At 50.7% G+C, this 17,873-nt stretch overlaps 1 protein-coding gene across 1 annotated transcript in view; it reads left to right on the top strand.

Moving 5' to 3' along the window:
• Positions 1 to 2,324: 2,324 nt before the first annotated feature.
• The window catches only part of KCNK13 (potassium two pore domain channel subfamily K member 13), a 106,000-nt gene continuing 90,451 nt past the window's right edge, over positions 2,325 to 17,873 (top strand). Inside the window, exon 1 of the mRNA XM_070798016.1 lies at positions 2,325 to 2,838. Coding sequence (XP_070654117.1) covers positions 2,499 to 2,838 — 340 coding nt within the window. The 5' untranslated portion in view covers positions 2,325 to 2,498. The remainder of the gene's footprint in view (positions 2,839 to 17,873) is intronic.

Here is a 17,873-nt window from a genome sequence, read left to right on the forward strand (position 1 = left end):
GTATTGATCTCTACTGGCTTCCCAGGTGACTCAGAGGTAAAGAATCTCCCTGCAATGCAGGGGTTCAATCCCTGGGTCCCGAAGATCCTCTGGAGAAGGAAATGGCAACCCACTCCAGTATTCTTGCCTGGAAAATCCATGGACGGAGGAGCCTGGCGAGTTACAGTCCATGGGGTCTCAACAAGTCAGACACGATTTAGTGACTAAGCAACAGCACTGAACTCCAGAAAGTAAAACGCAGGGAGAAGTGCAGGGTGGGGGTGGGGAGGAGGAGGGCACTGATGTCTGCAACTTTGAAATGAATCCAAACGAGCTGAGTTGATGGAGGGAAAGAGGGATGGACAGATACGTAAGAAAGCAAGTATAGTAAAACGTTCGTTGAGGACAAGGCAATTCACCGTAACATTCTTTCCACATGGCGGTGGGGGACTCATCACAGGACTCGCCCTGGGTGGTCGGTCACACATGCTCTTCCTATAAGCGTTGTTCTCTAAAGCCCTTGCTCCCAAGAGGCTAGATAAAAGCAGGGCATCCGGGAGTGGAGAACGAGAGAAACTAGAGGGGAACACTGAGAGCAGCATTGGGAGGACTCATGTTGAAGCTGAAACTCCAGTACTCTGGCCACCTGATGCGAAGAGCTGACTCATTTGAAAAGACCCTGATGCTGGGAAACATTGAGGGCAGGAGGAGAAGGGGACGACAGAGGATGAGATGACTGGATGGCATCACTGACTTGATGGACATGCGTTTGACTAAACCGCGGGAGTTGGGGATGGACACGGAGGCCTGGCGTGCTGCGGTTCATGGGGTCGCAAAGAGTCGGACACGACTGAGTAACTGAACTGAACTAGCAGCATCAGGACTTGGTGACAGGCGGACAGGCACCTGGAAGTGTTTGTGTCTTAATTCTCTGCTCCTGGCAGGATCGGTGGGTGGGCCCTGAGTCCAGGGCCACTCTCTCAGGAGGCGAGGAAATTCTCGTTCATTGGAAGGTGCCCACGCATCTTTTCCTCCGGGATCCGCCTTCACCCCCGCAGGCCAGGGCCGGTGATTCCGGTGGGGCCGGGAGTGCGGGTGGGGGCGAGACGAGTCTGGAGGGGACTGAGCGCCCCCTCCCGGCCCTGGAGGGTCCGCGAGGGCCGGCGAAGCTGCCCCCGCCCCCAGCTCCCCTCTCCGGTTCACGTCCGGAGGGGGAGCGCCGCAGCCCGGCGTCCCCCCCGCGGGACCGGGTTCAGCAGGTGGGCGCTGGCGCTGGGGCGGCTCCGCGCGGCCGGGGTCGGAGGACCGGGGTCGGCCCCGCGGCTCCACCTGTTGCAGCGCGGAGTGCGCGGGCCGGCCGGGCGGGGCGCGCCGAGCACCCGGAGGGCGGTCTGGCCGGAGGGGTCACTGCTCGGCAGGCGGGACGCGCGCGCGGCGCCAGCGCCCCCGCACAGCGGGCTCTCGGGGCGGGGCCCGGGAGGTTTGCGGGCGCGCCTGTGGCCGGTCGGCCTCGGGTGGGGATGGCGCTCCCTGAGCCGAGCCCTGTCGGGTCTCTCGAGCCCGCCGAGGCGGCCAAGGCCGGGCCCGGGAGCTGGAACTCTCCCGGGTCATTGTCTGGCGGCCGCGCGCCCCTCCAAACCTCGGTCCTCCGCAGCCTCTACAGGATCCGGGGCTGGCGCGCGGCGCTCGCTTGCAGCGGGCGAGCCCGACACTTGGGCGCCCCCGGGCAGGGTCTGGGGGCCAAGGGCGCCCGATGCGGGCGCGGTGACGGGGGCTTCCTGCGGGAAGGGCCCATAGTCTCCTGGCCCCCTCGCCGCAGCCTCCCTTTCTGGTCTCCTCCTCCAGCCAACCCGGCCGCCGGCTGTCGCGCGGCGGTCGCAGGCGGAGAAGCGCGCTTGGCCCGACTTCTGTGAGGGTGCCTCCCCCGGGGACCGGCTCCACCCAGCCCCTGAGCCCCGGCCTCTGGCCGGTGACCCCAGAGGCCCGAGGCCCCCGCGACGCCGCGGCTGGGGCCCGGCTGCACCGCGGACCCAGCGGGGAAGCACTTGCAGCTCCAGCGGACCGAGGCCCGGCGTCGCAGCCGTCGGCGGCCCGAGAAGCGACTGTCGAGGCGCCGGGGATCGCGGGAACCCGCTCCTCGTCAGCCCGCGAGGCCCGCAGACCCCGTCTCTGGGGGCGGGCCCGGGGCTTGTCCTGAGGACGCCCCACGCGCCCCGCCCCCCCGCACCCGGAGCGGGGCCGGGCGCCAGGGGGCACGGCGGCGCACCCTCGGGCCCCGCAGAAGCGGGCTCAGCCCCGGGAGGGCGGGGGGGGGGGGGGGGCGGCGGACCAAAAAGCGGATTTGAAACCGCGCGTCAGGGCGGACGTGGCAGCTAGCGCGGTCCACGCGGCGGCCCCGGGAGCCGCGGGGCCGGAGGCGATGGGTGAGGCGGTGGCCGCGCGGCCCGGGGCGGGCTGAGCGCGCGGCGGGCGCCCCACCTCCCTGGGAGCCCCGGCGACGATCGGCCCGGGGCCGGGCCATGGCCGGCCGGGACTGCGGCGGCGACTGCGGGCCGGGCCGAGCGAACGAGGACAACGCGCGCTTCCTGCTGCTCGGCGCGCTCCTGGCGCTCTACCTGCTGGGCGGCGCCGCCGTCTTCTCGGCGCTGGAGCGGCCGCACGAGCGCCAGGCCCGGCAGCGCTGGGAGGAGCGCCTGGCCGGCTTCGGCCGCCGCCACAACCTGAGCCGCGACGCGCTGCGCGGCTTCCTCCGCCACTTCGAGGAGGCCGCGGCCGCCGGCGTCCGCGTGGACGGCGCGCGCCCGCGCTGGGACTTCCCCGGCGCCTTCTACTTCGTGGGCACCGTCGTGTCCACCATCGGTGAGTGCGCCCCGGGGGGCGGCGGGCGGGCCCCGCGCTTCCCGGCCCCGCGTCCAGCCGGCCCCGCGTCCAGCCACCCCCGCGCCCGGCCGGGCGGCGCAGGTGGGACCCGCTGAGGCACCAGCAGGTGACAGGCCCTCCTTGCTGTTTGCGGCGAGGTCCGCGGACCAGCTGCGGCAGAGTCACCTGGAGCTTGTTCTAAACGCAGTCCCAGCCCCTTCGGGACCCTGGAGTCAGAATCTGCGGGTTCAGAAAATCCCCAGGGGATTTGAATGATCCTCAATCGGAGACGACTTCCCTGGTGGCTCAGATGGTAAAACGTCTGCTTACAATGCGGGAGACCTGGGTTCAATCCCTGGGTTGGGAAGATCTCCTGGAGAAGGAAATGGCAACCCACTCCAGTATTCTTGCCTTGAGAATCCCATGGATGGAGGAGCCTGGCAGGCTACAGTCCATGGGGTCACAAAGAGTCGGACACAACTGAGCGACTTCACTCACTCAATTGGAGACACTCTGTAATGGGAGATGCTCAGTCTAGTTAAGGAAGCTGAGCTTGAGTTCATGGAATATTAAGGAGAACGCTTACAGATCGGGACTAGGAACCTACATTTATTAAATGAGTTCAGTTCAGTCGCTCAGTCGTGTCCGACTCTTTATGACCCCATGAACCACAGCACGACAGGCTTCCCTGTCCATCACCAACTCCCGGAGTCCACCCAAACCCATGTCTATTGAGTCGGTGATGCCATCCAACCATCTCATCCTCTGTCGTCCCCTTCTCCTGCCCTCAATCTTTCCCAGCATCAGGGTGTTTTCTAGTTAGTCAGTTCTTCGCATCAGGTGGCCAAAGTATTGGAGTTTCAGCTTCAGCATCAGTCCTTCCAATGAATATTCAGGACTGATTTCCTTTAGGATGGACTGGTCGGATCTCCTTGCAATCCAAGGGACTCAATGAAATGAGTTAGTGCCTTGCATAAAGCACTGGTTTGAGGGGGAGACACGTTTTAAAAAGGCTAACCATGACTTCCTACTTAACACAGAGAAAATAAATATGAGTTTGGAGGTAAGGAGGCGAAAGTGCTAATGAAGATGGAAATTGTTTTCTATCAGGAAGAAGCTGGTTGGGGTCTGCAGAAGGGACCTATGGGCTGAACCAGTTAGTGCTGGCCTGATTGGGGTCTGGAGACAAAAAGTACTTCACACTCTGGAAGAGGAGAGGATTGCTTTCAGGGCCCAGTGACCTGTATGGAGTAGTGGAAACAGAGCTAGGAAGGTCTTCTGGCCGATGGGGTGAGGGAGGGAGCTTTACTGCGGAGCTGGAGCTGAACTAGAGGCAGTTGGGAGCTAGTGAGAGTTTCTGAGCGAGAGGCATAAGGCTACCATCTCTTACACCTTTATTACCAGCAGGAGGAAAAAGGGTGGGGGTCTTTGCACTCCGAGGGCTTGCTCACCCTTGAATGTAATGAGTGATAAGGGGTTTTGGGGAAGATGCTGCACAAATTTTGAAGAAAGCAGAGGTCTGGAGTGGAGGAGGGGCTTTGAAAGGCTTCCCAGAAGCAGAGTGGCGCAGGGCTGGCTGCTGGAACCCCAGGAGCACCAGCAGGGCTTCCAGGGGCTCGGGGGTGCCCTGCTGCTATGGCTCCGAGCTGCCAGAGAGCTTGTCCAAGAGGCGGGTGACACAACGAACTTCCCCGATGCTCCCACTCAGGGTTGTCTTAGGCAGACATTCTGCCAGGAGAAAACATTCTGCACTGAGTGTAACAGATCAGCCTCGGGCCTGGTTAGTCAGGGAATACTGCCTGGGTTCGTCTAGAAGCCCAGGGCCTCAGCCGGTGAGCAGGAGGCCAGGAGGAGAGGACCCGAGTGGTTACAGACCCGACCCATGTGGTTACAGACCCGACCTGCGTGGTTACGGACCCGTGGGCTCCGCCTGAAGTCTGTGCGCGCTAAACCGCTTCAGTCCAGCTGTGAGACCCCTTGGGCTGCAGCATGCCAGGCTCCTCTGTCCATGGGAGTCTCCAGGCCAGAACACTGGAGTGGGTTATACAGGAGATGTAAGACATGCAGGTTCGATCCCTGGGTAGGAAAGATCCCCTGGAGGAGGGAATGGTAACCCAGACCAGTATTCTTGCCTGGAGACTCCCGTGGACAGAGGAGCCTGGCGGACTACAATCCGTGGGGTCAGGAAGAGTCAGACTCGACTGAGTGACTGACAGCCAGTTGGTGGGAGATTTCAGTCCTCCCCACCCTCTCCACAGCCACCCGTTTGCACTTCCCATGGACACAGAGGTCGGAAGGAGCAGAATGGGAGTAGACCGGTGAACACCAAGGCCAGGGAACCTCGGGCGTTGTGGATGGGTGGGCGTGTGAGCTCACCTGGGGCGCAAATGGAGCACCGTAGCCGCGGGACAGGAGGACACTGGACCGAGTGTGCAGTCGGGGCTCTCCATCCTGCCTGTGACCGGGGCCGGTTTAACATCCGGAGCCCCGTCCTTCTCTGAATCATCTGTAGGTGCCCATGTTGGTATCTGGCATGTTGTAGCTGTTGAGTAAATATTAGTCCTGTCTCCTTCCCATACTCTTTCCCGAAGGCTGCCCCTCTGAAAGGTTCTTGTAAAGGATAATGAGTTCATATAATTAATTGTTCTTTAAAAAGTACAAAGCACTATGTAAGTATGGGTTTATTTTTACTCTCTCATTTCTCACGTTTCCTTAAATCGTTTCATTAATTGCTGATGGAATAATGGTGCTTGCTGTCCTTTCCCGGGGCACATTAGGCACGCCCTGTGATTGTCATGTGAGGATGTGATGCAGCCAGCTGCATAAATTAATCGCAATTTTAATCAACATGATTCATATGTTAAGTGTGATTATTCCTATTTTATAGATGAGGAAACGGAAGCTTCATGTTCTTTGTAAAGAAGAGAAAACCTTCTGTAATGACTCCGCCTAAAATTAACCATTGTTGACATTTTGTACATTACATGTTTTAACTGAAGTCTAGTTGGTTTACAATGCCGTGTTAGTTTTAGATGTACAGCAAAGTGATTCAGGTATACACACGTAATACCTATTTTTTTCAGATTCTTTCCCCTTATAGGTTGTTGCAATGTATTGAATGTTGTTTTCTGTACAATAGGTCCTTGTTAGTTGGTGCCTTTTTTCTGTTCTTTTTTCCCCATGGACACACATGTACATACATATTTTTCTAAATTTGTATCATGTTCTATAAACCATTTATGTCGTGTATTTTACCTGTAGTATTACATGACGGGTTTTTCTTCTAAAAATTAGCGCCACTATGCTTTACCATGCAAAGATGTTGACGTAACGATAACAAGAAAGCTTACAGCAGAATAATCATAAAATGTAAGTAAACTTTAGAACTAGGAAACAATAACAGAAATATGGAAAGCAACTGGATCTAAGAAATTGCCAGAGGGGAGCTCCATCTTATCTTGAGTTCCCTCGGATGTAGACTCTGAGCAAAGAATCGGTGCAAGCAGTTTCCCGGCAGATTCAAGAGACACGGGGAGGTGAGGGAGGAACCGATACAGGAAAGGGAAGTCCATCACTGCAGGGTGTGCTATGAGGCAGAAGCCAGAGCGGGCAGCTGATGCTTAATCCCAGGCTGGAAGCTGTGGGGATCAGCGCAAAGCTCACGAACCAGACTCACCCCAGGTAAGGGAGCTGGGGCATTCATACACCCACGCCCATCAGAAACTGGTCAAAAGCTGCTTAGAGGATGCAGGGAAGCCCAGAAAAGTAATTCCCAGATACTTCTGGCCTGATTGTCCCTGGACAGCCCAAGAGTAGCCTTCTGATAAGATATAGGCACTGGCCATTTGAAATCAGGCCAGTGCACCCAGAACTGGTTAAAGGAGATCCCAGGCGCGTGGACTGAGTGTCACCAATGACTATTTAGGCTTCGAATGTGACTGCATGTACTGTGGCAGAGTCATGACCCCCACTGGCATTCTGATGAGAAAAAAGGAAGCATAAACCTTTTCCCAGTACGCAATCCCAGTATGATGCTGAAGCTGAAGCTCCAGTTGATGCAAAGAGCTGACTCATTGGAAAAGACCCTGATGCTGGGAAAGATTGAGGGCAAGAAGAGAAGCGGGTGACAGAGAATGAGATGGCTGGATGGCATCACCGACTCGATGGACATGAGTTTGAGTAAATTCCAGGAGTTGGTGATGGACAGGAAGGCCTGGCATGCTACAGTCCATGGGGTCACAAAGAGTCGGACACAGCTTAGCAACTGCAAAACAGCAACAATCCTCAAAAATGTTTCCCCCTTGGCATTTCATATGGGAAACATTACATAGGACGTGGATGATGCTCATAAACAGTATTTTCCTGTTGAGGATTTCATGAAACTGCTGTCTGAGACCTTTTTAAATTTTTTTTTTTCTGATATGGACCATTTTAAAGTCTTTATTGAATTTGTTACAATATTGCCTCTGTTTTATGTTTGGCTTCTTGGCCCCAAGGCATGGGGGATCTTAACTTCCGGACAAGGGATCCAACCCACACCCCCTGCTTTGGAAGGCGAAGGTCCAACCACTGGACCACCAGGGAGGTCCCTAATTGATTAAAAGTCTTCGATTTAGAAGTCAGAGCAGTGGCTTTTCCTGGAAGTTATATAGAGGGAAACACTGATCACAAGTTAAGTGTTTGTTTGAAATTATGCAGAGATTCATAAATATGTATTATGAAGTTGTTAACCATTAAAAAAAAAAGTGAGAGCAGAGTGAAAAACAATTTGACAGTTTCTCAAAACTTTAAACATGGAACTTCACATGACATTCCCCTAAAAGAATTGAAAGCAGAAACTCAAACAGATACAGGAACCCCTCAAAGCCGTCGTGAGTCCAGTTCCAGACCACCGCAGTAAAGCGAGTGTCGCAATAAAGCAACCTCTTGCCTCCCTCGTGCGTGCGAAATTTGTGATTATGCTGTACTGTAGTCTATTAAGTGTGCAATAGCATTATGTCTAAAAAAAGTATACACTTTAATTTAAAAATGCCTTATAGCGAGGAAGTACTAACCATCACTTGAGCCTTCAGTGAGTCAGTCTTTTTACAGTAGTAACATCAGGGTCTGCTGACTACAGCCCACCGGAGCAAATATAACAATAAAGAAAAAGTGTGAAATACTGCAAGAATTACCAAAACGGAGCACAGAGATGTGAAGTGAGCAAATGCTGCTGGAAATACGGCATCTGCAGACTTCCTCGTCACAGGGTTGTCACAAACCTTCAATTTGTGAAAAACCCAATACCGTGAAGCACAATAAAGCAAAGAGCAGGGGAAAGAGGTCTGCCTGAATTTGCACACCAGTGTTCACTGAGGCGCTGCCACAAGAGCCAACAGGTGGAACCAGCCCGAGTGTCCAGCATCAGACGAATGGATTAAAAATGTGCACGCCTACAGTGCAGTGTTCCTCAGCTATAAAAAGGAATGAGGTTGTGGTGTTTGCTGCCACATGGATAGACCTTGAAAACATACTGCGTGAAATACACCAGACACAGAAGGACAAATATAATTCCACTTACATGAGGTGCCGAGGATAGGCACTCTTCATAGGGATGAAAAGCAGAAAAGAGACCACCAGGAGCCGAGGGAAGAAAGGAAGGCTTGTTTAATGAAATTTTTGTGGGGAATAATAAAGAAAGTTTTGGCTGTAAATAGTGGGGATAGTTATGTAACAGTCTGAATACGTTTAATACCAGTGAATTGTGCACTTATGAACGGGTGAAATGACAGATGTTCTGTATATTTCACCACAGTGCGGAAAGTCAGATCAGAATATTAAAACGCATCTCAGGGATGTTGGTTCTGAAAGAGGCTGGTGAGCAGCCCTGAAGCAAGAATGAGCTTGAAGTGCAGCTGGAGAAGTAGGTGACCAGTGTAACCTGTGGGTGAGCCTCTGTAAGTGCCCTTTTCACTCAGGCAGGCATCTGTTAGGCGTTTGCTTCTGTGCTTGCCTGTGTATTTATAACTCAGCTTTTGTCCACAAAGGAGATGAGATCATTTGCAAACTGATATGGTCAGGGTAGGCTTAAAGCCTTGGGCTACTCCATAATCTCTGTTCAGTTCAGTTCAGTCGCTCAGTCATGTCTGACTCTCTGCTACCCCATGGACTGCAGCACGCCAGGCCTCCCTGTCCATCACCAGCTCCTGGAGTTTACCCAAACTCATGTCCATTGAGTCGGTGATGCCATCCAACCATCTCATCCTCTGTCGTCCCCTTCTCCTGCCTTCAGTCTTTCCCAGCATCACGGTCTTTTCAAGTAAGTCAGCTCTTCACATCAGGTGGCCAAAGTATTGGAGTTTCAGCTCCAACATCAGTCCTTCCAATGAACACCCAGGACTGATATCCTTTAGGATGGGCTGGTTGGATCTCCTTGCAGCCCAAGGGACTCTCAGTAGCTTAATATGATAAGAGATTACGTCTTACCACCCCAGAGTGCATTGTGGGCGAGGGGCCTCCCCAGGACAGTTGTCTGCTGGGTTGGCCCGGTGTTCCAGGCTTCTTTTAGCTTCTGGCTGATGTTCATCAGCTGATGTCCCCAGGACTGCTGAGGAAGGGGCAGGAAGGGCTGAGGAGTGGGGCACTGGCAGTGAACGGCCACTGCCTGGTGGAACAGGCCACCTCCACGTGTGTTTCATTGACCACATCGAGCACCTGGAGAACCACACCTCTCCCGAGAGCCCAGAGTGGGCAAAGCTCGATCCTGGTGAACACACGGACGCCTACCAGACGTGTGCACAGTGTGCTAGAAATGGATCCGAGTGGATTTAAGACTGGGAGGGGGTGAGGAAACCCGAGTGGAATAGAACAGTTAAGCCGCAAAGTGTTAATACACAGAAAGATGTGTCAGGAGGGCCTACGCGATTGTCAAAAACGAGCCCCAGAGCTGCCTGTGAGTTTTCCAGTTGTTGAAAGAGGCAAGGACAGCCATTAAATGATTGCTTTTACTCAGTCTGACTGCTTAGAAAACACCCACCTCTTCTTAAGTGTGAATAATAATGTCTTCTATAGACTGTCATGAAAAGGACAAGATAATACAATGAGTGATCTTCCCCACAGCGTCTCCGCCATCATCGTGAAAGGGAAGCCTGTGCGCCTGCGTGGACAGCTAGGCGCGGGGCACAGCGCGGGGCACGGCGCAGCTCAGCACAAGCCCCTCTTGCCCAGGCGCAGGGCGGCGCAGGGCCGCGCCCGATTCCCAGCGGTGGATTCTGCACTGGCGTCGCCGTCCATGAGAACTCCTCCGCGGGGACGGTGGTGCTTGCCTCAGCGCAGGTTTAGGGCCCGCTTTCAGAGCTCCTGGTGCCCTTTGAGAAACTCGCCTGGGTGGCTCTCAGTCGGCAGCACGTGGAGTGCGCTTAGGGCATGTGTGATAGGAGCTGGGCTAGGGTTGGAAAGGGAGACCACCCTGGACGATTCAGAATTAGGGATTTCCCTGGTGGCTCAGATGGTAAAGTCAGTACCACAGTGCGAGAGACCCGGGTTTGCCTTGGGTCGGGAAGACCCTCTGGAGAAGGAAATGGCACCCCACTCCAGTATTCTTGCCTGGAAAATCCCATGGATGGAGGATCCTGGTAGGCTACACTCCATGGAGTCGCAGAGTCGGACACAACTGAGCGTCTTCACTTCACTTTCACTTCGAGGATTCTTGCTATTCAAAGAGTGGTCCTGGAATCAGCAGGACGGGCATCACCTTGGACCTTGCTAGGAATACAGAGTCTCAGGCCTGCCCCAGACCAGCTGAGTTAGAACCTACTGGGAGGTCACGTGTGTAAGTGCAAGTAAATTTATACTTCTCTGTCTGACTTATTTCACTAAGTATAATGTTTTCAGAGTTCAACCATGGTGTAGCATGCATCACAGTTTCATTCCTTTCTATGGCTGAATAGCATTCCATTGTGGGAGAAGGCAGTGGCACCCCACTCCAGTACTCTTGCCTGGAAACTCCCATGGATGGAGGAGTCTGGTGAGCTGCAGTCCATGGGGTCACTAAGAGTCAGACATAACTGAGCGACCTCACTTTGACTTTTCACTTTCATGCATTGGAGAAGGAAATGGCAACCCCCTCCAGTGTTCTTGCCTGGAGAATCCCAGGGACCGGGGAGCCTGGTGGGCTGCCGTCTATGGGGTCCCACAGAGTCGGACATGACTGAAGTGACTTAGCAGCAGCAGCGTTCCATTGTATGCATGAACATTTTGTTTATCCTTTCCTCTGTTCACAGACACTTGGGTTGGTTCTTCCTTGTGGTAAATCATAACCATGTTAAATTTTGAGAACTCTGGAGTCTAGAAGGCTGCTGACAAGGTGGGCCCCTCCCTGAGCTTCAGGACTTAGACCAGCTGCTGGAGGGGCTGGAATGGAGAGGAGGTGAGACCTGCACCAGCGGGTGGTCAGGAGGTGAGGAGCAGTCATACAGAGCAGCTCTGTGGATGTGGGGTGTGCTGGCCTTGGACTGAGAGCGTGGCTGTGGCTTGTGTGGGTCTGGGACGCCCAGCCCCACCTCAGTGGGAGGCCACTCAGTGTGGTGACCAGACTCATTGCTTTATAATGTTGTGTTGATTTCTGCCGTACAGCAACGCCCATCAGTCATCATTATACATATATCTCCTCCCTCTCAAGCCTCCCTCGGTAACCCCCCATCCCAAGCCTCCAGGTTGATGACCAGATTTTCAACAACAGTTGTACTCATTTTAACTAGACAGAGATAATTATTCTGGTGCCCTCTGTGTGTCCTGGACGTGCTCATGATTAGCGCCGTGTAATGTATTCTAGAGGGCCTTCCCAAGTGGTTCAGTGGTAAGGAGTTCGCTTGCCGATGCAGGAGTTGAGGGTTCAATCCCTGGGTCAGGAAGATTTCCTAGAGGAGGGCATGGCAGCCCACTCCAGTGTTCTTTCTTGGAGAAAATCGCATGGACAGAGGAGCCTGGCGGCCAGTCCACAGGATCACAGAGTCGGATACGACTGAGCAGCTAACACTCATTTTCCATATAACCATTGTAACGTGAGCAGATTGTTGTGCCAATAGGTAAAAATTAATCTCATCATGGTAAGAATTTCTTTGATCCGTATTAAAGTTGATTAATTAAAAAATATATATGTATTTATTTGGCCGCCCTGGGTCTCAGTTGCGACATGCAGGGTCTCCGGTCTTCATCGCTGCCTGTGGGATCCAGTTCCCCGACCAGGGGTCAAACCAGGCCCCCTGCACTGAGAACGTGGGGGCTTAGCCCTGGACTGCCAGGGAGTCCCATCTTCAGCAGCGTCTTCATTTTTGGAGTTCCCTTAAGTATCTGTTTGTGCAGGACACTTGATCACCAAGAAGGTGACTCTGACACGGTCACTGCCTCCTTGCACGCCCTCTAATATCTAAGACGAGTTGGAGGCAGTTACACTTTCCTGACTCTTCTGATTCTAGTGACTGCGCATACGTGTTGTCATCCATAAGGCTGTAGTGTTATTTCTTCCCCTTTCTTTTTACAGCATTTCCTATTCCCTTTCCCAAGAATTTTATGTGTTTAATTAATGTAGAATAGTTTATTTAGCCATCCTTAAATTGTTGGATTTGGGGGTTAAATGTGATTTTTATTTTTCAGTCTTGTGTTTAATAAAAATTATGAAATTTATTGAGGGCTTACCATAGGTTATACCTCTCTAAATATGTTAATTCTTGGGACAACCCCGTCAGGGTAGGTGCTGTTAGTGTTCTCAGGTTGCAGACCAGGATGTGAGCCTCAGAGAGCCTCCAGGCAGTGTCTGAAGCCCCCAGTGGAAGTGGTGCGGGCTGTCCCTTTAGAACCTGCACTTTGACCCACCACTTCTTTGCCGTTTCCGCCTCTGGGGTCCTTGTGGGAAGAATTGCCAGTTTAAGAGGTCACAACCCCTTTTTTCAGTGTGATGGCCCTTAGGTGACCTGGGATCATAGAAGAAGACAGAGATGATCTGTTTAGCAGACTCTCAGGATGGTAAAAGGTTTGGGTGGAATTCTCCAGGCAAGAATTCTGGAGTGGGTTGCCATTCCCTTCTGCGGAGGGATCTTTCTGACCCAGGGATCGAACTTGTGTCTCCCACATCGCAGGCAGAATCTTTACCGTCTGAGCCACCAGTGAAGCCTCCTTTATTTTTTCTGCCTACCTCCCAGGAATCCATTTAAACAGAGCCTGTACCTTTGATTGGAACATTTGATCATTCTCAAAGTTGCAGCCTTCTTCCCGTCACATAACTAATGTGCCTAGAATCTGGCTGCCCCCAGAATTTTTCTCTCCAGTTTGGACATATTTGATCCCATAAGCAACTTCCTGACTCTGCCTGTGAGCAGAGTATCGGCACCAAAGCTGTCTGTGTCTTGGGTCTTCCCTAGTATTAAGCATCTGATGAATCAGATTGACCTTAGAGACCAGCCAGGGAACTGGTTTTCAAACTATGTTCCAAGAATCCTGGGATTCTCTATGCTGTCTAAGGGCCGTCTTGCAAGCCCAGGGGTACACATCAAGGTCTTATCTCTGTTGTATGTATTTACTTACATGGGTTCAAAGTAATTATCCTATTCTGCTACCTTTTTTATGACTCTTTTTTGGAATGTAGAAAAGATTTTTATATACTCACATACACTCATGTTTCATGATGAGAATTGCCTGGCTGGATGAAGCACAAGCTAGAATCAAGATTGCTGGGAGAAATATCAACAACCTCAGAAATTCAGGTGACACCACCCTTATGGCAGAAAGCAAAGAAGAACTAAAGAGCCTCTTGATGAAGGTGAAAGAGGAGAGTGAAAAAGCTGGCTTAAAACTTAACTTTCAAAAAACTAAGATCATGGCTTCTGGTCCCATCACCTTGTGCAAATAGATGGGGAAATAGTGGAAACAGTGACAGACTTTTATTTTCTTGGGTTCCAAAATCACTGCAGATGGTGACTGCCACTATGAAATTAAAAGATGCTTGCTCTTTGGAAGAAAAGCTATGACAAACTTAGACAGTGTATTAAAAAGCATACAACAAATGTCCGTCTAGTCAAAGCTATGGTTTTTCCAGTAGTCATGAATGGATGTGAGAGTTGGATCGTAAAGAAGGCTGAGTGCCAAAAAAATTGATGCTTTTGAACTGTGGTGTTGGAGAAGACTCTTGAGAGTCCCTTGGACTGCAAGGAGATCCAACCAGTCCATCCTAAAGGAAATCAACCCTGAATATTCATTGGAAGGATTGATGCTGAAGCTTCTGTACTTTGGCTGCCTGATGCGAAGAGCCAACTCATTAAAAAAGACCCTGATGCTGGGAAAGATTGAAGGCAGGAGGAGAAGGGGACGACAGAGGATGAGATGGTTGGATGGCATCACCGACTCAATGGACATGAGTTTGAGTAAACTCCAGGAGTTGGTGATGGATAGGGAGGCCTGCGGAGAAGGCAATGGCACCCCACCCCAGTACTCTTGCCTGTTTCCAGGCAAGAAATCCCATGGACGGAGGAGCCTCGTGGGCTGCAGTCCATGTGGTCGCTAAGAGTCAGACACGACTGAGTGACTTCACTTTCACTTTCATGCATTGGAGAAGGAAATGGCAACCCACTCCAGTGTTCTTGCCTGGAGAATCCCAGGGGCGGCGGAGCCTGGTGGGCTGCCGTCTATGGGGTCGCACAGAGTCGAACACGACTGAAGCGACTTAGCAGCAGCAGAAGGGAGGCCTGGTGTGCTGCAGTCCATGGGGTCACTGAACAACAAATACACTCATTTTGACTGACATTTTCTTCTATATTTTTTCATAAATGTGAGTCCTCTCCATGGTTGAGATAAATATCCTCACCCATTCTTTGGTTCTAACTCATCACAATGTTATTCAAAAGGGCTTTTTAAAAAATGTTTCTGTATGGTTGGCTATATAATTATGCTTTATTTCTAAAAGTATCACATAATGATTTGAGAATGTGCATTTTCCAGAGTTCTGTTTTTTTTTTCACTTGACTGTTTCTTTACATCCTGGTATCTGTATATATCTCAGCTGGGTTTTTTTATGTTACAGAATTTTGGAGCAGGAGGGACATAATCCCCACCCTCTAAACATAGTAAAAAAAAAAAAAAATATATATATATATATATATATACAACGTTGTGTGTCTGAGGACATATACATTCAGTGTTATTGATTTCATCACTTGAGTAGCTTTAAATTCTGTTAATACTTTTGTTTATCTCTTAATGCTTTATATGCTAACATCTATTTTTAAACTGTTGCCTCAGCACACCAGGCTTCCCTGTCCTTTACCCAGAGCTCGCTCAAACTCACGTCCATCAAGTCGGTGATGCCATCCAGCTATCTAATCCTCTGTCGTCCCCTTCTCCTCCTGCCCCCAATCCCTCCCAGCATCAGGGTCTTTTCCAATGAGTCAGCTCTTCACATCAGGTGGCCAAACTATTGGAGCTTCAGTTTCAGCATCAGTCTTTCTAGTGAACATTCAGGACTGATCTCCTTTAGAATGGACTGGCTGGATCTCCTTGCAGTCCAAGGGACTCTCAAGAGTCTTCTCCAACACCACAGTTCAAAAGCATCAATTCTTCAGCACTCAGCTTTCTTTACAGTCCAACTCTCACATCCACACATGACCACTGGAAAAACCGTAGCCTTGACTAGACGGACCTTTGTCAACAATGTGTTGTCTTTGCTTTTTAATGCGCTATCTAGGTTTGTCATAGCTTTCCTTCCAAGGACCAAGTGTCTTAAACGCTTACATTTAATTAAATTCCTGCATTTAATCTTAGCAGAGACTTGCTGACTTTTAGAACATCTCTCTAGTTGTAATTTTGAAAGTAAGCCACTTAATTTTTTAATTTCCCATTTTTGTATATGTGCTGCTGAAGCGAGCACTAATTTCCCATTTTTGAATTGAAGTATAGTTGATTTACAGTGTTGTAGTTTCTGGCACAGCAAAATGCTTCAGGCATGCATGCATATATTCTTTTTCATCTTCTTTCCATTACAATTTATTACAGGGTATTGAGTGTCGTTCCCTGTGCTATCCAGTAGAAACTTGTTTAATACATTTTTATACTCGTTGACAGTTTAAAATATTTCTCTAGGGGAGTCGGCACATTTAACATTTGCTCTCGTTTGCATTGTCTTTTTCTCTGTCTCATTTTCTATTCACTTTTCAACTCTATGCCTTCTATTACAGTAGACTGCGTGTCCTTTTTGTCATTTTAAGTGCAATCAGAATAAAATCTTACCTAAATTATCTGAGGATAAAAGCGATTTCTGCCTTCATTTTTTATGTTTTTCTATAAAACTGAGGCTTCTTTCTCTGAACGATAGAGTCTTGCGTCTTTGGTTTCAGCCCCATTTTCTCTAACCCCCTTGTCTCGCCAACTCCTCGATGTATCTTGTTCTCTGGAACAGAATATAAACTTTAAAAAATTACACTTTTGCACCTACGAACCTGCCTTGAATCATCACATCTAATAACTGATGACGACACATCCGCTCCATTACCCCCTCTAGTGATTTCTAGCGCTTTTCTTTATTTGTACTTTCTTCTTCATTTCAGTTGCTCTTTCTTTTCATGCCTCTAGACCTTTGAGCTTTGATCAATAATTTACTTATTACCATTGCATTTTCTCAAGCCTTGCTTCCGCTTTCAAACAGAAAGTAGATGCCAGATGATTAACCTTGGAGAGAACGGCTTTCCTACGTGGTCTGAAAATAGTGTTCCATGTAGCGCCGGGGAAGGGCGAGGAAAGGAAGGAAGCAGTCGCTCGGCGCCGGCTGCTTCTGCGCGCGTGCGCCCTGCTTCTCGTACGTCTATCGTTGCAGCGTTGCAGCCGCTTGTATTAGCACTTCAGTCTTGAGGTTGGATTGCTCCTGTCGTACTGTTTCTTTGTCTCAGATATTAAAAAGGAAAAGAAGATGACAAATGCAGAATCAGCCACAGTCTGTGTTATAGCAGAAAACCCCAATAACAGTGGCCTCATCGCATAGAGGTTTGCGTTTCCTGCCTCGTGAGAAGTCCAGTGGTCTGCGTTTTAGCCCTGGGAGAATAGTCCACGAGGCCACCGGTGTCCCGGCGCCGTCTTTCTGTCCTGCTCAGGCAGGCTTAGACGGCAGCGCTCTCCTCCTGCTCACAAAATTGTTACTGCGGCTCCGGGCCTTGTGACTGCCACCAAGGCAGAAGGAGAGAGATGAAAAGGCAGAAAGTGCGTGCCAGCGAGTCAGTCCCTGGCCGAGAGTTTGCCTGGAAGTCTCCGCTTCTGTTTACATCTCCTTGGCCAGAATCCTGTCAGATTGCCCAGGCGCCATCTGCACGGAGGCTGGTCGCTAACGTGAACACAGTTACGGTTCCTTTATTAAGACAGAAGGGAAGGACAGTGTTGTGCGGCAACAGCGCTGTGTAGGAAACTGTTTTCTTAGGGTTTGTTCAGACGATCCTGCGGGGGGCGGGGGGGGGGGAGGGGGTTGTTTTGGCTTTTCAGTCTTGAGGTTATTATTCTCTACTTGGATATTCCTTTTTTTTTTGGTCTATGAACTACTTTTCCTTTGTTTTCATCTATTTGCTTAACTCCATAGTTCAGGTGTGAGTCTCCATTTATCTTCCAGCTCATTAATTCTTTTCTCCACTGTCTGATGACTGTCTCTAACAATGTTTTCAGAAGCTGTTTATTAAGGACCTGCTATTAAGCATCGGTCTAAACACTGTCAGTTCTTCTTTGCGATTCTCCTACTGTCTTTATTATCATCAGATAGTTCTTCATTTATAATTCTTTTTTTAAACATCCTCAGGGCTTAATCTGTTTTATAATTGGAAGTTTGCACCTTGGATCCCTTTCGTTCATTTCACTGCACCCCACCCCCGCCTTTGGCAGCTTCTCTGTATCATGAGTTAAGGTGCTGGGTTTGTTTTTTTAAAGAGATTCTGTATATAAATGACATCATACAGGATTTGTCTGTCCCTCTCGATCCGTCCATGTTGTCACAATGGTAGCATTTCCTACTTTCTTTCTTTTTTTGGCCACAT

This window comes from Bos indicus, chromosome 10 (assembly GCF_029378745.1).
Source record: "Bos indicus isolate NIAB-ARS_2022 breed Sahiwal x Tharparkar chromosome 10, NIAB-ARS_B.indTharparkar_mat_pri_1.0, whole genome shotgun sequence".
NCBI classification, from domain to species: Eukaryota; Metazoa; Chordata; class Mammalia; order Artiodactyla; family Bovidae; genus Bos; species Bos indicus.